Source organism: Heteronotia binoei, chromosome 10 (assembly GCF_032191835.1).
Source record: "Heteronotia binoei isolate CCM8104 ecotype False Entrance Well chromosome 10, APGP_CSIRO_Hbin_v1, whole genome shotgun sequence".
Classification (NCBI taxonomy): Eukaryota; Metazoa; Chordata; class Lepidosauria; order Squamata; family Gekkonidae; genus Heteronotia; species Heteronotia binoei.
Genome location: NC_083232.1, coordinates 54611740 through 54636060, shown reverse-complemented (window position 1 = coordinate 54636060; position 24321 = coordinate 54611740). Strand labels below are relative to the sequence as shown.

Sequence of the window (24321 nt, the reverse complement as noted above, 5' to 3'; positions counted from 1 at the left end):
GAATCTCTAACCCGCCACTTCATTCTTTGTGGCGGCAGCGTTTCCATTGTGACAAAAGGGTGGGGCATGCACTTGGCTCCGCCCCTCGAGTAGTGTCGGGCGCAGATCTTACAGACTGAGGCGCCATTTTGCGCTGCCGCCACTGGAGGACGGTTGGTGGTTTGGACGTGTTTTGCCAGAAGGACTGGTCTTGCTGCTCTCCCTCGGCCGGATTCCTGCTGGTTGTCCCGCCGGTGTTAGAAACGCGCCGACATGAGCGACGTGGAGGAGAACAACTTTGAGGGGAGGGTGAGTAGTGAGCGGCTCCGTCCGGGCCGCGGTGTCGGAGGCCTGGCCTGTGATCCTGAGGGCGTTAAGTGGGTAAAGAGCCAAAATCTGTATCCTCGCAGGGCGCTGAACGGGAAGGAGGGCATCCGGGAAGGTGTCGGTTCTCGCCTAAATGATTCTTTCGCCCGAGGTGAGGCAGCGCAGTCTCTTGACGGGCTGTTCCCTTATTGTGAGTACGTGCTAGAGAGCCTTGGGCTGCAGTCACACACACTAAATAATGCACTTTTAATCCATTTTCAATGCATTTTCCAACGGGGTTTAACTGTGTGAATGGCAAAATCCAGTCAGAAAGTGCATTGATAGGGCATTATTTAGTGTGTGTGATCACAGCCTTAGATTTGCAGCCTCTGTTCTGGGACCCCCTTGTTATTGTCCTCTGGCAGCCCCCTCTTGTGCTTGGATTCTGCAGCCTACACTGCTCTTCGCCCTTGTTCTTAGCTTTCCGGTCGTCGCCCCGCCCCAAATCGTGGTAAGCCCTGCCATGATCTCGTGCCTGGACGGCTACCAGTCGCCCGCTGCTTAAGTCAAGGTTTCATCGCTGTCCTATTTTCGCTGCCCTTTATTCTTTCATCCGCCCTCCAGCGTCTTCCCAAGCCTCGTACTAGTCGACGGGAGTGTATATGTCGGGTTGGTGAGGGTGGGATGGCGAGCGGTCATTATATATCGGGCAACAGGACGATGAAGCGCTCTGCTTGTGGAGGAAAGAGTCTGATGCTGTGCTGCTATGAGGGCAAAGGGTCATGATCTCACCTCTGGGGTCTGCAGGATAGAGGAGTTTTCTCTACACAGGCTCCTCGGACTTTCGGCATGATTTGTTGGTTGCCCATCAGATGCCTGAATCAGTTTTTTGTTCTGTGCCAGGCATTAAGTAAGGTATGAGAACAGCAGACATTTTTCTATATGTATGTTTATGGCTAGTAACAATGGAAAAGAGGCATGTATTTCACATGTATACAGTTCCCATCAATTACCCCTTATCTGCACTGTCCTGTGCTATCTCTTTTTTTCATTGTGAGGTTTAAAAAAAAAAACTTACAGAAAATTCCCAAGTTGTCCTTTCAGCAAAGGAAGATTAGAACCCTTGCTGTAGTGATTCTGGGGCATTATGTTATAAATAGTGCTGGGATTGCTCTCTTGAGAAAATGTCTGGAGTGTAATTCGTTAGACCATTATTTAAGGTATTTATAATTTTGTGTGTGTGGGTAAAGCAGCATAAGCAGTTTTTTAACCAAACAAAAAGAGTTGTGAAAGAATGTAATATTTATTTTCAAAACACTTGTGTTTGGTGTAATTCACAATGTGTAACTTTCCCAACCAATATAAGAAGTGCAATAGAAAATCTTTATCAAATAGTGGTAACTGGGAATCCTTTTCTAGCAATCCTGGTTATACACATGCCATTTGGCAGTTGTGATGAGTTGTGACCATGAATTGTGGCTGTTATTGGTAGGCTGCAGAATATTTTGTGAAGTTATATTTTATTTGTATTCTGCCATTCTGTGAGTGTGCTCAGAACAGTATACATTTTATCCTCCCAATAACTGTTCTAGGAGGTAGGTTTATAAGCTGTATAACTGTCTTAAAGTCACCTAAGTGAGCAGAATGGAGAGCTGAACTTGGCTGACAGTTACAATACATTGGCTATAAGTGGCATTCTGATGCTATAAACGGAAAAGTTAATTCTAAGTGTATTATTTATTTATTTATTTAGAATTTATATCCCGCCCTTCCCACAAGTGGCTCAGGGCGGTAGAAGTAGTAGAAGTAATAAACATCACTGAGTCATTCAAATAGAAAATGGAAAACATTAAGAGTAGGATTGTGTATGTATGGGTAATTTTTATGGCAGTAGCAAGTATACCAATGTCCGATTAGTTCATTACGTTGAAAGTCAATATTGGTAAGATTTTTTAACAATAGGTTTGATCTACCTGTTTTTCATCAGATAGTGTTCTTCTACCTAACACTGTATTTGTTAGTGGTGGTTGAAAGTGCCTTCAGATTGCTGCCAACTTAAGGGTTCTGAAGGCAAGAGACTTTAAAAGGCGGTTTTACCTATTGCCTGCCTCTGTGTAGTGACCCTGTTTGATTGTCTCCTATCCAAATACTTATCAGGGTCGACTCTGCTTAGCTTCTGAAAATTTATAAGATCTGGCTAGGCTGGGCCACCCAATTCAGGATAACACAGTATTTATCTTTTATAATATAAACATGAGAGTATCTTGCATGGGCTTGTAAACACACCCAACATTTATTAGCTCATATACTTTTGTTCATTATATGTGGCCTATAAAATAAGCTCATTTCTGTAAACATACTTGGTTTCTTGGAGACCATTCTTACCACAGGCAGTCTATGGAGTCTATGATAGTTGATACTCGAGAAAGAAAATTTCCAGAACTGTTGAAGCCTGTCTGAGCTGAGTTAGCGTGAGCTAGCTCACAGTTTTTTAGCCTCCAGCTCACACAGTTTTTTTCTTGGCTCAGGAAAAGTGGTCCTAGAGCAAACTAATTTATGCAGTAGCTCACAACTTTAATGTCAGTAGCTAACAAAGTAGAAATTTTGCTCCCAAGATCCCACAGCTAGAGGGAACATTTCACATCTACAAATACATGAATTCACTCCCAAGTAGTGCTTTTCTGAAGCTTAATGGCCAAGCAGTGCATTTTCCAGTAAATCTGATTGGCAGCATTGTAAGTTTAAAAATATATAGTTGATCCTAAATAGTTCTTCACATGATAGGGACATTCCATGTGGCTGGTTATTGAACGTATCCCATTGGCCATGCTGGCTGGGCTGATGGGAGTTGTAGGCAAAAAACATCAGGAAAGCTACCGTTGGCCACCCCTGGATAGGATTTGAAGTTATCTGTAGATCTGTATTAACAGTGTTCCACAAAAGCACTTGCCAGTGGTATATGTTTCTTAGGCTGGCAAGTGCTTTTAAAGTAAAGAAAATTGCTGCACTTCTCCTTTAAGGGCTTAAGCTCAAGACTTAAAGCTCACTTCTACTTTCATTTTCAGCCAAGGCTTTTCTGCGCATCTCAAAAGCAGTATACTTTTGCTGCCCTTTCTGATTCTGTTTCCTTCCTTCTCAGAGAAGAAGAGAGGGTGAAAAGGGAGGGAGGGAGCACAGCACTTCATTCATAAATGACCTTATTTCTACTTGCTATTTGGTTATTTAGCAAGTGAGCTGTTCTTAAAAACTGACATAAGATTTACTACTGATTTTTAATTTAAAGTTTTACCTACTGTAGCTTTGGAATTTCAACTATGTTTACACATTGATACCATGCTCATTATTTTAAATGTGAACTTGTGTATGAGCATTTCCTAATTAAAAATACAAAGCTGCAGGTACTATTCTATTCACATTTTCATAATATAAGAAAAAAAGGTGAAAGCAGCACTGAAATATGCATGTGAGTACAAAATCCTTCCAACATTATCCCTACTGGATGAGGTAGATGAGATACTGCTATTCAAGAAGTTCAAGTCTAACATTTCTTGGGTGCACAATTGTTGCTTGGTTGACTAGTCTCTGTACGGCCAAGCAATCCTTAGAACTGTATTTATTGAATTGCAGTACCTAATTTGCCTTGTCCAGTGGGTATTGTTGCAAGGATTTTGTACTCATGTGTACACTTATTTCAGAACTGCTCTCAGAACCACCTATTGTATTTGATGTTATATAATATATCAGCTAGGTTAATTGGGGTTTTTTAAAAAAAAAATGCTAGGTGGTAAAATTACTATTTCAGTAGTAGAATAAATCTGCATTAATGTTCTGTCTTATTCAATCTCTGAGCAACTCAAATGTAATCAATAATGGCAGGGTTTTAGGTTGGACAGTGAAATGCTCTGATCAACAGAAAAATCTTATGGCTGTGTAGCATTTTTTACTAGGATCTTGGTTTTACCAGGGTCTGACCAATAATTCTTTCCAGTGCCAGAGTTCTACCTTGTAACAAGCCAGAGCCTCCCCTTCTGAGCAATAGTTTGTTTAAGGTTGTAAGATGCTACAGAACTTTGGTTCTTGGGAACATATGTTAATGCGTTTGGTTTTGCTCAGAAAAAATATATCCTGTTTGCACACTACCACATTATGAATTCAGATAGTTGTAGGCATCAAAAACAGAGTATTCAATAGAGGAGATGCTGATTGGCTGAAAGGGACTGATTATTATATTTATGTGCCTCCTATGACTCATATCTGCAGCCTGTTTGGTTAGTAGTGTTACCTGTTGCAGAATAGCATTCAGAATTTCCACAACCTAGCACTAACACCATAAACTATTGCTTTCCAGTGTGCAGGCTGAGTCAAGAGGTTCCCAGTTAAGTGGGCTTTCTTGGGATGATCAGGCAATTAATGTGAGGCAACGCATATTATATCTAGCATTATTTGAAAATTCAGGTCTTCACTTTGTGGTATTTTAGTAAAGTGAGGAAAGCATAGGTTATGCTTGTTGAACTTGAGTATGAAAAGGCAACCAAAAGAACTGAGAATTACAATAAAGTTCATTCATTGAAAGCTTCACAGCTTTATCCTTTGCAGACACAAACAATATGAAACTTAGCAAACTGTAATGAAAAAGGCTGTCAAGTGACCACACTAGTGTTGCAATCAGAAATTGGCTCTGAAACAGTGTTGTAATTGTTAGAAGAAATAGCATTTGTAAAAAGTTACATTAGCGCTTTTCATAGATAAAATTAATGTGAATATTGAAGGAAGAATGCTGTTTCTATGTACCTTAATTCATATTCTTCCTAATGTACATGTAGTGAAGATTCAAGTACACTGACACCTAAACTTTTGGGTAAGATTATTTTGAGGGAAATTCTATTCTTTTACTTGTGCTCTGACTGCCTTATTTAGGTGTGCCAATGCATACATAATAACAGTCTACTGCCCTGCTTTAAACATGTACCACAATTGATGTAATTTCTGTTGTAGAACAAGAGCCCTAACTTGGCGTTTTAAATATTGTATTGCACAAATAGTCTTTGGATTGAATGGTAATGTTTAGAAATAAATTTGCATGCCAGAATATTAAGACCAAATGTATCTTTAGCCTGGATCCAAAGAACTGCACTGTTTCTCAAGTTCAAGCTGAGAATTTAGACTTGTTTGTCTTGAACTGCCTTGAACTGTCTTGAACTTCCTCATGCAGTCTCGTAAATATTTAAAAAGGTGGGTATTCCGCTGGACCTAAAGTACTTTTGTGGATCCTGGTATATACTTTTTGATGCATTCAGGCAATACTAGTACTTGAGTCAACATTTAAGTGTGTGTGTGTGTATCTTAAAGAACTGAAAAGAGTTAAAAGGTTAGGGAGCAGAATAGATATAGAACATTTGAGAAATGCAAAACGAAATCAGTGGACTCATTATTAGAGCCTATATGATTACACTAGTTAAAATACTTTCTAAAACTTGCTTTTATAAACTAATTATTTGCACTTTACCTGCTGGTTATTCCATTTTGGTAGATAAAATTCTGAAACTCCCAGCAGAGTTTTATAATCCCCATTTGCTTAAATATACTAAATGTTCTTTTTCCATTAAGGTTAATGTTCGTGAAGAAATGGAAGAGTTTTTTCCAAGAATGTGGAAGATAAATCAAGATAAAAGAAGGCTAATGAAAAGTATTAAAGATCAGAAAATTAAAATTGAATGGGGGAAAAAATTGAACAGAAGATTGGTCAGATAGAAGCACTTGAATATTTTTAAGGCTATAATGAATTGTGTGAATTGGGGAAGAATACACGAAGTATGAAAAATGAAAAAATGAAGAATGAAGAAAAGTAGAAAGCAAGAGTGAAGTAGAATTAAAAGAATCTGGAAGAATGAATGGGTCCTAGGTTAAGTAAATGTATGGTTTATGTTCCAGTGTCTGTATGATCAAGTTGTAGTTGAATTTGCATGATTACTTAGTTAATAGAGCATTTGGTTCAAGTAGGAAATTATTTGAGGAAATCACACAATGTTAACTGTGGGTTAAACAAATTTGTTCTGGAGGGTATTGCCTAACCATTTATCTTTCAGGCACAATCAATAAAATATAGTTACTTTTAATATAAGAAGGTAGGCATTTATGCAACCAGTACCATTTGTAATACTGTTTTTTTTGTTAGGAGTCGCGCTCCCAGTCAAAATCTCCAGCTGGGAGCCCTGCTCGTGTAAAATCTGAGAGCAGGTCAGGATCTCGTAGCCCATCAAGAGCTTCTAAGCATTCTGAATCACGATCTCGATCAAGATCAAAATCCAGGTATGTATTTTTGTGCTGTTAAGATTCACTGGATAGCACTTGGATGCTTGTAAATTCACCACCATATATGGCAAATATCCTAACATGTCAGGGAATCTCTGTACTGTCCCCTCCTCCAATCACAGAGAAATTCTAAGCCCCCCCGCCTTAAATATTGTTGTGCATGTTCCATACAGGAGTCCTTTTTCTAGAATGGTCAACATAATGGTCTGAATAGTGTGTATAGAATCCAAGTGAAAGGGACTTCCAGGATCATCTAGTCCAACCTCCTGCAGAATGCTGGAAATCCACAAATACGTCCCCGCACCACCCCAATTACACCTTCTCTATGGCCAGAAGATGGCCTATATATAATAATAAAAACTAATAAAAATAAAAGCTTCAGGGATCCCTGGCAAAACTGGCTTGGAGGAAAATTGCTATGGTCCTATTTTCAGATTTTTCTGGTGATTAGTGCATTTTGAACTCCATGTACCATATTCGATCCAGCTATTATGCTGACAGTTGTTACTTGCATGAGTAGGCAACTGAGGCCTAGGGATGCATGCACATATGAATGAGAGACTTTCTGTAAATGGATGTTGGAAATACTTGGCTATTCATGTAGTTTATTCTTATATAATCTTGTGATCATGTATTCACTGTAGAAGTAGGTGATGAATACATGAATTTTACTTCATTAATATGCAAATATGTTGATAAATATAGGTATTTGCTTATAACTCACAATTTATCATTTGAAGGTCTAGATCAAGAAGGCATTCTCACAGGCGGTATACTCGCTCTCGATCCCATTCTCACAGAAGGAGATCACGAAGCAGATCCTATACCCCAGAGTATCGTCGTAGAAGGAGCCGCAGTCATTCACCAATGTCCAACAGGAGAAGGCATACTGGTAGCAGAGTATGTAGTCAATGTAACCAAGGTTCTACAGAAGTGTATTTAAATCTCCAGGCTTATGTCATAACAGAAGCTATCTTAGTGTTTCATTACTTGATTTTGTGATGATTAGGCATAATATGCACAGTTTGCAGTGTTCTGTGGCCAAGGAAACATACAAAAACTTGTGTATTGTGATTAGAATGTACAGCTAGAGACTATTGGAAGGAATGTGGTCGAATTGACAATTTTTTTGAATTGTTGGTGGACCTGCCCTAAAATGAATGCTTTTTGGAAATTAATAATAATAGAAGCTATTGTGGAATGCCCGCTACCAAATACCCTGGAATTGCTTTTAATGTATTATTGGTCAAAGCAATCAAACACAAAAAAATTCTAAAAAGAACTAATTTCAATATTACTTCTGGTGACAAAAATAGTATTGGCAAAGTATTGGAAAACTTACAGAATCCCTACATTAAGGCAGTGGTTTAACAAAATTTGGGACATAGTGGTTCAGGACAAAATTGCAGTGCAGTTTGTCCAGACAGTCAGTCCATCGTTAACCGGTACATTTGTTGAAAACGGCCCATTGGACTTACCATGAGGGGTCCTTCTCCTCAGAGGTTCGGAGGACATCTCTGTGGGTTATTCCTACTGTTCCTTCAGGGAGGCAGGAACACTTTTTTCACCTTCCTGTTGGCGCCTTCGGAATAACCCCGCCCTCAGTTGTGGGACTCCGAAAGCAGTATCGTCTTCCCTCTAACTAGAAGGACTATAAACAGAACTAACAACTCGTATTAAAATGCAAACTGTAAACTTGAACTCCGATAATACTGAAAGTAACACAGTACAAGGGAGATAGGCTGTAGAAAGAAACCTAAGCGATGAAAATGAATCTGGGAGTGGCGAGATGTCCTCCGAACCTCTGAGGAGAAGGACCCCTCACGGTAAGTCCAATGGGCCGTTCTCCCTCAGAGGTTGTCGGACATCTCTGTGGGACCTACCAGAGCAGTCCCCTTTAATCGGGTGGGTCTTCATCGCTGACCTCCCCCAGAACATGCTCCCAAATGCTGCATCTGTCGATGCCATGGAATGGATCTTATAATGCCTTATGAATGTAGACGGAGAGGACCAAGTAGCAGCTCTACACACCTCTTCGACTGAAGCCCTATTCAGCAGTGCCGCGTTTGTGGAGGCACTCCTAAGTGAATGTGCAGTAATTCCTACAGGTACCTGTAACCCTGATGCCCTATATGCTTCACTGATACAGGCCTTCAGAACTGCACTAATTGATGAATTAGACATCTTGTCTCCAGCTCTTGGAGGAGAGACGTTGATGAACATGTAGTCATGTAGTCAGTTTTTCTAATTGACTCTGATCTTAGAATGAAAATCTTCAAGGCTCTGCGCACATCTAACGTATGCCAGACTACCTCCTTGGGGTGTTTGGGTTCTGGACAAAAAGTGGGTAAGTAGATTTCTTGTGAGTGGTGGAACCTAGAAGCAGCCTTAGGAAGGAAGGAGGGATCCGTGCGCAGAACCACCTTTTCTTTGTGGAACACACAAAGACCCGCCTTCACTGATAAGGCCCCCAGTTCCGAAACTCAACGTGCAGATGTGATGGCTACTAAAAAGAGAGCTTTCATTCGCACCCATTTTAAGTCCACCTCTCGAAGAGGCTCAAATGGTTTCTTAGTAAGCGCTGATAAAACGGTATGGAGCCACCAAGACGGAAAACGATGGACTGTCGTAGGAGACTTCGAGTTTGCCCCCTGCAAAAACAACTGGATGTGTGGATGTTGAGACAGCCTGAACCCTCCCACGACCGGTAAGACAGTGGACAGGGCAGCTATCTGTCTTCTTAACGTAGCTGGTTGTAACTTGGACTCTAGGCCTTCCTGCAGGAACGCTAGTATCTCCGCCACAGAGGGATTAAGCGGAAAAACCTTTTTTCTACGACACCATCGGACAAAAGCCTTCCAGGTAGTGTTGTATATGCGAACTGTGGAGGGTCTTCTTGACGCTAGCATAGTGTCTGTCACCTCCAGGGAGTAACCTAGACTTCTGAATGTCTCCCGCTCAATCTCCACGCGGTCAGATGAAACCACTCCGGGTTGGGGTGCCACACCGGACCCTGATGGAGCATGTCGGGAGAAACTGGCAGCGACATCGGAAGGTCTATTGATAGCTCTGTCAACATTGAGAACCACGGACGCCGTGGCCAATAGGGAGCTACCATGATGATTTCCGCCTGTAGAACTCTCACCCTCCGCAGAACTCGAGAAACCAGAGGGACCGGAGGAAACGCATACAAGAGACCTGGAGGCCATATGGCTGTCAAGGCATCTGTCTGTTCGGCTTCTGGATGGAAGAACCTTGTGAAGTACCTTGGTAGCTGTGAGTTTGTGTCTGAAGCGAAAAGATCCACCTCTGGTTGACCCCAGCGCTGGCATATGAGATTGAATATGTCTGAGCTGAGGGCCCACTCGCCCTCGCAGATTTCCTGTCTGCTTAACCAGTCTGCCTGTATGTTGTCCTGGCCTCTGATGTGTTTCGCCCTTAGAGAGGCCAGATTCTTTTCTGCCCATGTCAGAATCCTTGATGCTTCCCTGTGCAACTGCGAAGATCTGGAGCCCCCCTGGTTGTTCAGATACGCCTTGGCTGTAATGTTGTCCGTTCTGACGAGCACATGCTTCTGGAGCAATTGGGTCCTGAAGGCAACCAGAGCTAGACGTATAGCTCTGATTTCCAGAAGATTGATGGGAAGCAGACTCTCGTGTTGTGACCACCTGCCTTGGACTGGTTTGTCCTGAAGAGAGGCCCCCCAGCCCCCCAGGCTGGCATCTGTGAACAGCTCTAGGGATGAGGGAGGATGGAATAATTTGCCCTGGTGAAGATGAGACAAGTCCGTCCACCATTGCAAACTCCTCTTGACTGTTAGCGGAATTATCAGATTTATGACCTTTCTCTCCATTATCTGAAGTTGAAATGGTCGTAGGAACAATTGAAGAGGTCTGGAATGGAATCTGGCCCATTGAACCATGTCTATGGTCGATATCAAAAGTCCCATTAGTTTGGCAAGCAACATCAGTGGTGATGATTTGCTCTGGATGACCCTGGTAGCCAAATCCTTGATGGCCCTGGCCTTGGACAGAGGTAGAAATAGCGAATTGCAGGTGGAGTCGATCATTGCACCTAGATGTTCCAACCTCTGGCTCGGCTGAAGTGAACTCTTTTCTGTGTTCACCAGGAATCCGTGTGACTGAAGACACTGAATAGCCAGAGTTGTACCCCGAAGGGATTTCTCTTTGCTGTTGGATCTGACCAAGAGGTCGTCCAGATAGGGGTGAATGTGAATTCCCTGCTTCCTCAGCTGGGCTATCGGATGTATTAACATCTTGGAAAAAACTCTGGGCGCTGTTGACAGGCCGAAAGGTAAGGCCCTGTATTGGTAGTGTTGATTCAGTACCACGAACCTTAGAAATCGACGGTGAGAAGGGTGGATAGGTATGTGAAGATAAGCTTCGGTTAGGTGTATGGAAGTGAGGTACTCCCCTGTCAAGAGAGAGTCCATAATGAATCTCAAAGTTTCCATTCTGAAGTGACGTACTTTGACGTAGCGATTTAGAAACTTGAGATCCAAGATGGCCCTCCAGTCGCCATTCTTCTTGGGTATGGTGAAAAGGATGGAATACACACCTTTCCCCCTCTCCAACCCTGGGACCGGTTCGACTGCTCGAATGTCGATAAGATGCTGTATTGCTTTTGTGGTGATGAGAAGCTTGTGCTCCTGCTTGGGGGTAGGTGATCTGACAAATCTGTCTGGTGGAATGCGGTGGAACTCTATTGAATACCCCTCTTGTACAATTTCTAAAGACCATTGGTCTGCCTGAGAGGCCTCCCAGGTTTCTGTAAAGTGGAGTAGCCGAGCTCCCACCGGTAAGTGATTGTAGTCATGCCTGCTTGGACTTGGCCTCTCTGTCAGACTTGTCCATTTTGGAGAAGTTATTACGATTGAATTTGGAGCCGAATGAACCTCTTTTGAAGGAATTCTTTGGCGTTTCCCAATTAAACTTTTTTGATTCAGAACGATATCTGGCCAAGGAATGTTGGGTCCGAAAGGACTGGGGGCCCCTCTTTTCATTCCTCCTAATGGATTTGGGCATGGCTTTCTTTTTATCCCTAGTCTCTACTAGGATCTTGTCCAAAGCGTCCCCGAAGAGACGATCCCCCTGAAAAGGGTAAGCTGCCATTGTAGACTTAGAGAGAAAGTCAGCTTGCCAAGCCCTAAGCCACAGAAGGCGTCTGGCCACAGTAGTGGAAGCCATTGTCTTGGAGGCAAAGGTCAGTATATCTAAGGTTGCGTCAGCTGTGAATGACGCTGCCTTAAGGATGCGTGAGGCGCCCTCTAACATACGTCTGTTGTCCTCTGGTAACATCTGGAGTAACTTACGTACCCAAACAATGGACGCCCTGGAGACCAGGGAGGCCGCAGAGGACGCCTTGACTATCATGGCCACGGATTCGTACAATCTTTTCAAGGTCGCCTCAGCTTTTTTGTCCAGGGGATCTCTAAGAGAACCCTGGCCGTCCTCTGAAACCAGTCCCGACGACTGTAGAGCTGCTATTGGGCCGTCCACAGTTGGAGCTTGTAACAACTCATTGGTATAGGCAGGCAGTGCATATAACTTCTTTACTAAGTGAGGAAACTGCTTAAGGGAAGCTGGCTTTTCCCATTCTGCTCTAACCTGCTTTTCAAAGTATTCTGGAAAAGGGAAGACTTGTTCAGAAGTTTCCCCCCTGGGCAAGAACTCAGAATTTCCGCTGGTTCTTGACTTAAACTTCTTAGATTTAGCTACCTTGGCTTCCTCATCAATAGGCCCCTCCTCAATTTCTAATGCTGAAAGCATTTTGGCTAGGAGAAACTGGTAATCTTCCTGACGGAAGAAACGACTAGCCTGCTCAGGAATTTTAACCTCCTCCTGTTCCTCCTCAGAGAAACATTCCCCCTCTTCCCTGTCTTCCTGGTCAGAGCCAGATGCTATAGACTCAGGCTCAAAGGATAAGGACTGGAAAGACTGCACTGGGGCCTTTTGCGCTGCCTTGGTGGGCCAGGAGAAAGGGCGGGGAGGATCTGAAGGAAAGGTTGGTCCTTGAGGGAGAAGCCCCATACGGGCGCAAAAGGAGCCCATTTCCTCCTGCATAGCTCTTCTAATAAAAAGCATAGCCTCTGGGTTCAGAGGGTTGCCCATTTGTACATTACCCCCGTCCTGGAAGCCTTCGATGTGCGGTTGCAGGTAGTTCCGAGTCTCCGGAGTGCCTGCTCTTGGGGGTTGGAAGGTCTGAGAGCTACGCTCCGCACTTCCAAAATGGCCGCCGCCGTTTGCTGCCACCCCGAGGAACGTAGCTTGGGCCTCCATTACGCGCCGTTTCTTGGCGCTGGCAGCTGAATCGTCTGCGGCCGCGTCGGGAAGGGCGCGAACAAGCCGCGAAGGCAGGTCGGCTCCTTCGACGTGAGTCGGCGCTGCTAGAAGCGCGGCGCGCGACCCTCCCTCCTCGTCCGATAGGAAACGGTCCCTACTACAGGCCATTCTGAACGACCCAGACAAGTTCCCTCAGTTTTCTTCGGCCAGCAAAAGGCAGAAGGAAGGGAGGGATAAATTAGATATGGAAAAGAGAAGATATGGAAGGGAAAATAAGAAGAAGAAACAGAGAAAAAAGGCTGAGCCTAGCCTTGTGCTGCTGCTCCCTGTAGAGGCAGGAACAAAACTGAGGGCGGGGTTATTCCGAAGGCGCCAACAGGAAGGTGAAAAAAGTGTTCCTGCCTCCCTGAAGGAACAGTAGGAATAACCCACAGAGATGTCCGACAACCTCTGAGGGAGAAATAGTATGTTTTCTTTGAACACATAAATAAAAAATCCTGTACTGTATGCTTGATACCAAAGAAATATCTAGATTTTGTGCTGTGCTGATAAGCTACTTAAAAATAATTATTGTTCATGGGAAAGAATTTTTGTATGTTCTTGTTTGTTTAAAAAAGGGGGGGGGAGAAAATCCTAACAAAATTTAAATATATATATTTTAAAAAAGAATGTTCAGCTAGGATCAAGGATATCTAGATTCAAATCCCAACTCAGTTGTGAATCCCATTGTGTGACCTTGGAGTCAGCCTTTCTTTTAACTTACCTCACAGGGTTATTGTGAGGATTAAAATGAAAGAACACAACCTTGTATGCCAACTTGAGCACCTGGAAAGAAAAGTGGAATAAAAATTTCGGCAGGATAAAAGTAGCACAACTGTTACGGTACTGGTTTTATCCTTCCAGGGAGGACAGGCTGGCTTGTTGACTATGCTTTCCCCCCTGTTTGTGAAGTAAAAAGGGCAAAAAAATAAGAGTAGGCATCATTACTGTACTGCACAGTATTTAATTGTAATGCCTGTACCAGACACAACACCGTAGACAATCTAAAGGAGTTCAATAAGATCTGTAGTTATTGGTACCTTAATATGTTGATAGATTACATTTAAGGTTAGGATTAAGTCCTCCATAGTGGAGTTGTGACTTTAAAATGAGGATATCACTATATATTCCTTGGCCTTAGGACAGGGCAAAAAAGTACTCAGAAGACTTTGTCTTTTATTGGTTATGAAGTGCTTCCACTTACTGTTCCATTTAGCTAGTCTCCGATGTAAAACAGTAATTGCAGAAAATATCAACTATATCACGCTTAATTTTACATAAAGACCATGGGAGCCTAGTTGATCAGAGAACCACTGCTGGATTATTGGGAAACAAACAAGATCTGTTTTCCTAAGTGAAATTTCCAATTCTGAAATGATCTTTATAAATTACTTCTGCATCAGAAATATGTCATTTATCATGCAAGCATTTTTAAAAAACACCTGCAGAGGACATCAAAATATGCTTGAAAGAACTACATGTAAAAGTGATTCTGTTTCTGCTCCTGCCAGACCTTTTTGGTGTCATCTTAGAATGAAGAGTTCTGTGTGCCCACTAGGAGTGTGCATTCACATTTACCCAAAAAGAAAATATACCTGAAAAATGCCTTATCAGTATTATGGGGTATATTTTGACTTCCCAAATGTATCTGGGATTTTTCAGGAGAATTGGAAAAATCCCAGATATATTACCAGCAAAACTGGGCTGCCCAAGGGGGGGTGGGGGGAGTTTCCCTCCAGGATCAGCTCCCAGAGCTCTCCCCGCAGGATTGGATCCTGGGTGGACTTGTTGAGTAATCTGGTCTAAACTGGGCTGCCCAGCAGAGTCACAAGATTGATTTATTGGTGAACTCTTTCATGCAGTCTAAGTTAAAGGGACTGTCCAAAAGAGCTGCCTCTCAGCTGTTTTACAAAGAAAAAAATTGCACACCACTAGTGCCCACACTGGAGTTGTTTTAGGAATGTTTCCCTTTGCATCGTAGGGGAAGACCATTAAGTAAATGTATTTTAAGAAGTACCGTAATTTATTTGAAGAATATTGCAGGTATTCCTGAACACCTTATTTTTACTTTTGGCTTATTTCTCAGGCTAATCCAGATCCTAATACATGTCTTGGAGTGTTTGGTCTCAGTTTGTATACCACTGAGAGGGATCTTCGCGAAGTCTTCTCCCGTTATGGACCTTTATCTGGTGTTAATGTAGTTTATGATCAACGAACTGGGCGATCTCGAGGATTTGCTTTTGTTTACTTTGAAAGAATAGATGATTCTAAAGAGGTAAATACTTCTGCATTCCTAATATCATTATTTACCTTTAAAATTCACATACCTGTTTCTTTTTTTACTTTTCTTTGCAAAGTTTGTAAATACTTGAACTGTTTGGTAGTTTTATTCATTTAACTTGTGGAGTCCTGTGAATTCATAGGCTTTTTTGGGGAGTAATATCTTTTATGTACATCCAGGGAATGGTCTGAAATTGCTGTATGTAAGACAGATGGTGAATCTTGAGAACTAATATGTTTAAAATAAGTTACCCAGCAAGGTAGCTGTACCTGAGACAATTCACACATGAAATTGTTGATCTTAGATCAATTAAATATGCATCTTCCTGATAAAATCATCCTCCTTTTCAGGTATTTGGAAAGCTGTCAGTGTACAAGCCTGATCCCTAACCATGTTGAAAAGAAATGAGGCAGGCTATGGGATTGCATGCTTCTTATTAACTTGTGGATTCCCTTTGCCCTCCCCCAGTGTCCTTAAACACAGTTAAAGGTTATATCTGTCTTGGCCACTAAAAAGAGTTAATGAGTGTTTCCATTGTGTCCAAGATTTGAATCTAAGCATCTGAAAATTATTATCTAAAAGGAGACACATGTTAAGCTTCTGAAATGCCCTTAACATTAACCAGAACCATGTTCATGTCTTAAATGCATATCAGTATGTGTAGTAATATACTTTCCTAGGAAATCTTTTTCAATACAGTTTCCCTTGAATATGTAATACTGACTTTCAAATACATTATTATGTATAGCTTGGGTATGTTACTCTGTCTTGTTACTGTACTACTTTAGTAGCTTTTGCTTTTCTGTCCCTGAAGTGATTGAAAGTGGTGACAAAGTAACTGGCGTATGGTACTGTCTCTTTGAAAACCATAATTTACAGTTTTTAATGTAGTATGTTGTGACGGTAATGAACGGGTTAACAAGAAAACTAAGGACGCATAGAACCTGCGTCAGGTAATCTGAGGGTGGGGGCCAGAGTGGTCAGAACTCTCAGAGGTGATTGACAGCTAACAGCTGAGGGCAGTTAGTGTCAGAGGGAGTCTGGGGGAGACTGCTGAAGAGAGCAGTTGGTCTGAGAAAGAGCTGAGACAGTAGCTGAGGAGAGTCTTCAGGAGAAGCAAAGCTCACTGTTCGCTCTATTTAGACAGCCACGGGGCTGTGTGTGACTAGAGGAGAGTCACAGTAAAAGACCTGAGAGGTCACAGACACAGAGACACTTCTCTTTAGAGCTAAAGAGGTGGTTGAGGGAAAGATGTGGGTCTAGAAGTCTGAAGGGCTGGGAGAAGAGACACCAGTTGACTTAAGGGACTTGGCACATTATACCCAAGAGGCCAACCCAGAATAGTGTTGGAGAGTGAAAGCTGTATGATCTGTGAAACCTGAGAGACCTAAGTGAGCTAGATATTATAAAGCCTGAACTACGAAGAAACTGTTAACTGCTTGAGATACAATATAGCCCATGTATATATTTCCCATTCCCCAGTTGAAGACGGTGTGTGTATGTTAATAAATTCCTGTGGTTTATTTTAAAGTTCTCTGGTGCCAGTATATTGGGAAAGCTCTCAAAGCGGCTGTGGTCCCCTACCTACAAACTGAGTTTATATCCATTTTAAAGCAAAACAAAAACCCCGAAGAGACTAGTAGTGAGAAATCCATATTACACCCACCCCTTGAGTTCCATAGTCATGAAGTAAAAATTCAAAAGGAAGAACTGAGGTGGAAGAGGGGCTGGCGTAGCCATAAGCCTTATATAGAAGCGATCCAGTGAGACCGCGAGGCGCGCTGTTATATATGTATATATGGATCTTGAGAGGACATGATGCTCTTAATTGCTTGTTTGCATGGTTTTGACTTGTTACTCTTATATGGACTTTGGTGTCAGAGAATTCTTTCAAAATAGTGTGTCCAAGAAGAAAGAATCACTAGGTGGCACTGCAGCCTAAATTTAATCCTATTACAGAATATGGTAAAGGCCAGCGCTGAAGGTTTTGGTCGTAAATTTATTATAAGATGTAAACAGTGACCATGTGGAACTGTTTTTTTCTTATTTCATAAATTCCTGGAAAAACCAAAAAAGGTTTTCAAATTGCAACAAAATTAATGCATTATTTAAAATACATATATGGTTTGAGCCAATGGTGCCTTTTAAAAATATCTTTTGCTAAATGTGCAAATGAAAACATGAGAACTACTGTAAATGTATGTGTTATAGCAGCACAAGCTTTTCTGCAAGTACTTGTACAAGAGTCTGCAGAACAGTGCTATGAGTGATTTCTCTTTAAACGTATAGATCTTTGAGGTTGTGGTGTGGAAAACTGTTTTATAGAAGTCTTAACAGTGTCATCCTGTGAATCTGGTCTAAATTCATTGCAATAAATGAGCGTAGCCCAGAGTAGTTGTTCATAGGATTGTACTGCAAGTTACTTTACTATGATTTTCATTAATAAATTATTGAACTTAGGTGAAAAATATTTAAGCACAAAATTAGGGAAAGGGGTTTCTTTATAAGTATAAAAAGGAACAAAATTAATTACAATTATAAAAAGGAGCAAAAGTCACGTAGTTGTATTTCAGTTAACTTCAGTAGATTTTTGTGTCAAATGTGAATGGTAAAAAAAAAGGACTAAAAAGTCATTAGGTGATACAAAGGTAACATAAGCAGGGCACTTGGATCCTGAATAGAATAGAAGAGATTAAGGCTTCTGTAGAATCATACTCTGGTTGGATATTGTAAGCCAGTTGGCAGGAGATGGGGGAGCATAAACTGGCAGCTGATTAGCAGTAACCCAGTTATGTGCATCCTGCAGAAAGTCACCCTGTTTCATGTTTCTGCTTCAGTTCATCACTTAGTGGCTTCAGTCAGAGCAAGTCCTGCAAGGACTTAAGAGAAAATTACTGTTTGCTTAGCTTTTTGATGTGTTTAAAGGTAGAGTGTCAAGGAACCATCAGCGTTTTGCTTGTTAGCAGAGAGCCCACTTGAAAAATGATCATATTTTGCTGTCTTGAATGCCCCAAAGGTTAGTAGGGATGTTTTCATTCTGCCTGTTGAAGAACAACTTACCCATTCTATTTGGCACTATACTAATAACAATCTCACTCTGCTTAATGAAAATAAGTACTGGTTTCTTGTTACTAAGAGCTAAAGTTTTTCATTTCTTTATAGGCAATGGAACATGCTAATGGAATGGAATTGGATGGTAGAAGGATCCGTGTGGATTACTCCATCACAAAGAGAGCACACACACCCACTCCAGGCATTTACATGGGCAGGCCAACCCAGTAAGATGTTTATTTAGTTACTGGCAGTCCTAATTGAGATTTTCAACTGTTGTCTTTTATGTGTTTTATTATGGTGGCTTCATTTATATTGTAAGCTGCTTGAGTGCCACAAGGTAGAAAGGCAGTTAATCTTGTAAATAAATAATACATTGCTGTCTTCAGTTTTTGCTTTTTAAAACGTTATTATTTATTTAATTATTACTTTAAATTTCTATCCTGCCCTCTCCGCAAGCTGACTCAGGGCGGCTAACAACATTTATTTTTACAAATTAAAACCCAGTAACAAATAGCTAGTTTAAAATTATTTTAAAAACATTTCATTTCATGGTGCTGTATCACTACAATATAATTTAAGCGGTGATCATATGGTACTCTGTAATGATGTAGGGTGGCAGCTCTCTCCATGTTAGATCTCTGATTTAAGGAACTGAGAATCAGTAGATTTATTTCAGACAGTTTGCATCTCATAATCACTGCGGTAGTTGAAAGAATTCATTCTGAAAGATTGTTTAGTTAAATGGTTTTTAAAACTGGCATTTTGAACAGACAAAATACAGTATTTAGTATACTTCCAGAATGTATTTTCTGTTTTCCCTTTAAAAGTAGTGGCGGCGGCGGTGGAGGTGGAGGAGCTGGCCGTCGACGTGATTCCTACTATGACAGAGGATATGACAGATATGAAGAATATGATTATCGCTATAGGTATGTGCTTTGTAAATGCATTTTGAATCATTATAGTAAACTTCAAATCTGTCAGTGTCTTCTAGTTAAGATTTTTTTAAAATTGTACACCCACACAATTGCATGCTGTTTACTATATGTAGGGTCTGATGAATATCTCTGAAAATCTTGTGCCAAGCTATGTTCATGCATATAAATAATAGCTTCTGAGCATAGGCCAAAAATGAGTTGCTTTTTATTGTAAGGATATGCGCAGAAAGGAAGGCTGCATTTCTAAAAAGATGTCTCTTAGTAGTTTGATAATGCTATCAAGAAGAGATTTAGCAGCTTGCAGGTATAAGCTGGTATACAGCAGCTGCTATAAGACTGAAAAAGTAGCTGTTGTAGTGTAGGAGGGAACACTTCTAATGTAAAAGGATTAAGGAAAAGAGACTTGCTTTTATGATTGAACTGTGTTAATAGAAACATTTCCACGTCAGCCATTTTATGTATTCAGTGTTTATGTGTGTGTTGCACATGCAACATTTTTCTTTGTCTGGACTCTTGTACACCTTAAACTATGACAGCAAATGAATGCAACTTTAAATAATACGTATGTACCAGGAAAGTATGTAAACATGGGTATGAGCTACTGCCAACAAAACTACTTTGTTCTCTTCAAAGGAGGCGATCTCCTTCTCCTTATTATAGCCGTTACAGATCACGATCAAGATCTCGTTCCTACAGCCCAAGTAAGTATGCATTTGTGTTGAGTGGATATTTATTTTTAGCATGGTGAAAATTCTTGAAGTGTGACAGAATGAGTACAGATGGTAAGCATTGCTGCAGGGAGATGGGGAAAAGGAAAGAATGTGTAAGTATGATTGTTATCACGTTCTTTCTGTTTCCTTTCAGGGCGCTATTGAAGAACAGAAGCCAATTACATTTGCAAACATGATTTTTAAACAGCAAGTTCTGACCTAACTTTTCCTATAGATCCCCTAAACCCCATTAAAATTTGTGGGTTCATTTAGAATATATGTATTTTCAGTTGAAATATCAGTTTGCCCATCTCTTATTGTAATTCTTCAAGTGTAATTGTTGTAGTTTTATGTACGTAAATGTCCTCAAGCAAAACTAAGTAGGTTTCCTGAAGTGTTGATACATTTTGTAAATCGTTTATTTTTAAGCAAGTGGAGATTTCTCTTAAACCTAAAAGAGAGAAGCAAGAATTGGTTTGTTTTAAAGTTTGCACGTTGTATTTCAGTAGAAACCTACTATTTGAATAACTGTCTATCTGCCTGTTTTGGGACAATGTTGACCTGTATCTTCAATTACACTTCAGTGTGTATCCCTGAACCAGAGTTTATAGTTCTCAATGTAGTAAGTTAACATTACTGGAAGGAACACTGTGGGAAAACTAATTGTATACTGCAAATTATAGCTTGGTATGTATTTGATAAAATAATTTTAATGACAGTATAGAAGACATTTGAAGTTTTTGGTTAAATTATATGAAACCAAGCTCTCTTTAAATTGTACTTTATTTCAACCCCATTGTCATGACACAGGCTTAAGACTTAGGTTTTTTTGGCATGCAAATATATTTGCTGTTCACAATAATTCCATATGATTTTGAAATGATGGTTAACTAGGTTCTCTTTGGTAGTATGGACTGTAGATTTCCTTTGTAAAATAAATTTTAAATTCTATCCTTATAGCCTTCCAGTATTTAATATATAATTGGTTAGATTTGTGGGATTTTATTTAAAGGAAAGTCAGAACATCCAAAGGTACCTTGGATAAATTATCTGTTTTGAAATTTGCCTAACATGTTTTGGGCCACCTAATACTTAAAATTAGGACACATTTATAAATACGCTACACTGTAACTCTTCATAGTGAGTGTAAAACTATAAAACTTGAACTGGTTGAACTGCCCAAGGAAGCCTCTAGATTGCTGGTACAGAACAATGGACTACACCCTGAAATGAGCAAGGAACGGAAGCATTGAAATTCATCATGTGCAAAGGGACCTTAGAGGTAATTACTAGTTGATGGAGTAGTACACAGTTAATGTATGTGCTTATACTACCAGAAAATGCATGGTGGAGACAGGACAAAAGTGTCTCTTAGATGGCAGGAATCCCCTCCCCAAGTCATGCAAGAAAAGCTCAGCTTGATCGGGAAGCCTCTTCCAATCCTTATGAGCCCCCTCTTCTAACTCTTGTTTACTAGTGTGCTTAAACCAGATGTTCTCAACATTGTGCACATGGGTGACATGGTACTTGCTGACATCTTTCCTAGCACCTGCCAAGGGTATGAGCAGGTGGGGCTTTTGCCCAGGAGAGCTGCTGATTGGCCATTGAAAGTATTACAGATACTGCCAGATAACTGTTGCTTAGCTAGCTCAATATATGTATGCCTGTGTGTGTGTGTGTGTGTGCAAGAAACTATTTTAATGGTATTTCATTTTAAAAAGCATCCTGTTAAACAGTTTCTGCCTGAATCTTTAAAAAGTGACATCTGCGCATAATTTCACTTCCTGACATTTTGTGGCTGGTTATACCTCCACTTGTGCAAGGTGAACATCCTGGCTTAAACGTTATGAATATTTTATTCCCCTCAGCTTCTTCTAGTTTAACCTTATGATTAAGTTTCTTCAGGAAATTAAAAAATGGGAAAACCTTTCTCCCCAAAACAACAATACATAATGGGGGGGGGGGCGCTATACACGTTGACTGCCCTGTTGCTATATGTTGCTGACTTCAGCAACATGACAGCTTTGGCAGACCTCATACTAATTTCTGCGAACGGGAAGGCATAAAAGGCATAATATTTACTCAAACTACGAAGTGGAGCAGGAATCCGCAGCCTAAAATCTTTTCCTTTACAAAGCATACTAAGATGTAATGTAAATGTTAATAGAGTATATGCCAGCAGAGCCTAACTGAGGGAGTAAAAAATACTGAGTAAGAGACACAGTGTGTTTCCAACTGACTTTCCTCACTCATTTTCAGAAAGGAGGATTTCTCTTGGATGGCCATACAATTTGTATTACCAGCTTTTCACAAATCTCTTGTAGTGGCAGTATTTTTCTTTCTGATATACAACATAGCTTGCAGTTTTTTTGTTATGAGCTTACTATTGTGCTTAAGGGGGAGCAGATAGGAGAACTCTGCAAAGGAGAATAGCTGCTGTTAATACTCAGAACATTAAGTGAGCCAGTGAATGAATTTATATCCTTTCTGATATTTCCAGGAACCTGAAAATAAAAACTTAACAATAAAGTTCAAATGTAGTTTAATATTTTAGAGTACTAGTTGCTATGGTAAAACAAAGGAATGTACAGCACCTGAGAAAATAGGCTATTTCCTATGAAAATTCATGTTACATTGTCAAAGGTATTACATGACTTACACTGGCAGAAAAACAGTTTGGATTCAAGTCTTAAGTGCCCTACAGGAGTGGAGCATTTATACTTTTTCCTTCAATTACACATTCCTATATTGCCCCACTTCTGTTCTTTGTGGTCCCCTTTGAAAGTGCTGTGGGAGAGGCCAGGCGGAAAGTTCTATTTTCTCTCAAGGAGAGGATAGGGTTGCTAGGTCTCCTCATTGCAATGGTGGGGGGATTTGGGAAGGCATTCCGGGAATGGGTGGGACATTGTGCAATGTACTGACATCACCCAGAAATGATACCATCATGTCAGAGGTGGATGCTCTGGTGTTTGAACAAATTTCTGTGGTAAAATTTGCATCAAACTGGAATTTTGGCCAAAAACCAGAACACTGTTGTGTGATGTCCCCAATGCAATGACGTCACTTCTCAACATGAGGCCTCTTCCCCCTCCCCTTCTATAGTCAAACACCTTAAAAAATGTTGCTACTTCAAGACCTCTCTGACACAGGCACAGAGAAATGCCAGGGCTCCTCTTGGTCAATAAAGGCTGCCAGTAAAAGCAGCTTTCCTATTAGAAGCAGTTATTCAGATTTCTCAGACTATAGATTTGAAAACGGAGTTCCTCCTGAGGATTCTGATACAGATCTAGATAAAGAGCAAGGCCAGTTGTCTGAGGATGAAGCAAGCCAACTGATTGCTTTTTCTTCTCACAAGGAACTTCCTGCTCTCTTATATAATGCATCAAAAAAGTACAACTTTCTGACCCTAAGGTAGAAATCCCCAAGGAGGAACAGGATGATAATAAAGGGTCCCTGAAGATTCCTCTAGGGTTAGAGAGCTGGGTTCAGCTTTTTGCTTCCCTTCTTTTTTAAAAGAGATAAAAGGAATGGTCAGATTCTACCAAGAACTGTTTACATTCTGGACAGGCTAAAATAATGTACTCTTTTCCTCCCAAGGTAGCTAGCTTACTGTGTCAGTAGTAGATGCTCCTGTGGCTAGCTTAACATTAGCAGCATAACAAATATTCAAACAGACTGGCTCAGCCGCACCAGGCTGGACCAGGGGAGGGATCCCAGCCAGTAAATACTCCAGTCCCTGGTTCTACATTTCAGCCTACCATGCATAGATCTTTGCCTCCCTAACCAGTGCCAAGACACCCAGATTCTTCTTGAGACACCAGTGTCAACAAGTGGATGTTCTGATGTCCCCTTGGCCTTCTTTATGCCTCCCTCCAAACCTTTGATTCCAAAGGTTCTGAACAACAACAAAATAGGAGAAGGCACAGTTGATTTCCTTTCTTTGGGTATTGTCCTTCCTACAGGATGGAGTCTCTGGAGGTCTAAGAGCAAGCACTCTCTGCTGCCAGGTAGCTGCTCTGAGTACCGTACTTTCATCAGCAGTGGACCACTGTCCAGGCACCCAGTGATAAAGAGATTTCTGAAGGGAGTTACATGTCAGCCCCCTACAATGCAGTTTTCTCTCTTTGTCATTCTTCAGACCATTTGAGCCACTGAGGGCAGTTTCCCTCAAGTTCCTTACCCTAAAAGTAGTTTTTCTTTACATCAGCAAGACAAGCCTTATATCTAGGTGCTCTTTCCACTAAAAAGGGCTTATGCATCTTCCATAAGGACATGATGGTTCTGTGCACAGATCCCACCTTCATTCCCAAAATCAACATGCTTTTTCACAGCTCACAAGAGAAATGCCATACTTCTGCCTGAAGCTGACTCATCCTAGGGAGAAAAAATGTTGCTTGACCTTT

General features: G+C 41.0%; 1 protein-coding gene across 3 annotated transcripts; it reads left to right on the top strand.

Moving 5' to 3' along the window:
• The first annotated feature begins 85 nt into the window (after positions 1-85).
• Positions 86-20869, top strand: TRA2A (transformer 2 alpha homolog). 3 transcript variants are annotated; one of them, XM_060248644.1, is made up of 8 exons: positions 86-288; positions 6461-6594; positions 7338-7497; positions 15025-15213; positions 18382-18497; positions 19101-19199; positions 19842-19909; positions 20073-20869. In XM_060248644.1, the coding sequence occupies exons 1-8, from the start codon at positions 253-255 to the stop codon at positions 20081-20083; spliced, it is 813 nt and encodes a 270-aa protein (XP_060104627.1). In that variant the 5' UTR covers positions 86-252; the 3' UTR covers positions 20084-20869. The 3 variants fall into 3 exon arrangements, with proteins under 3 accessions (XP_060104627.1, XP_060104628.1, XP_060104629.1); XM_060248645.1 differs by having other exon boundaries at positions 128-288; positions 19104-19199; XM_060248646.1 differs by lacking the exon at positions 86-288 and adding an exon at positions 5431-6198.
• The last annotated feature ends 3452 nt before the right edge of the window (positions 20870-24321 follow it).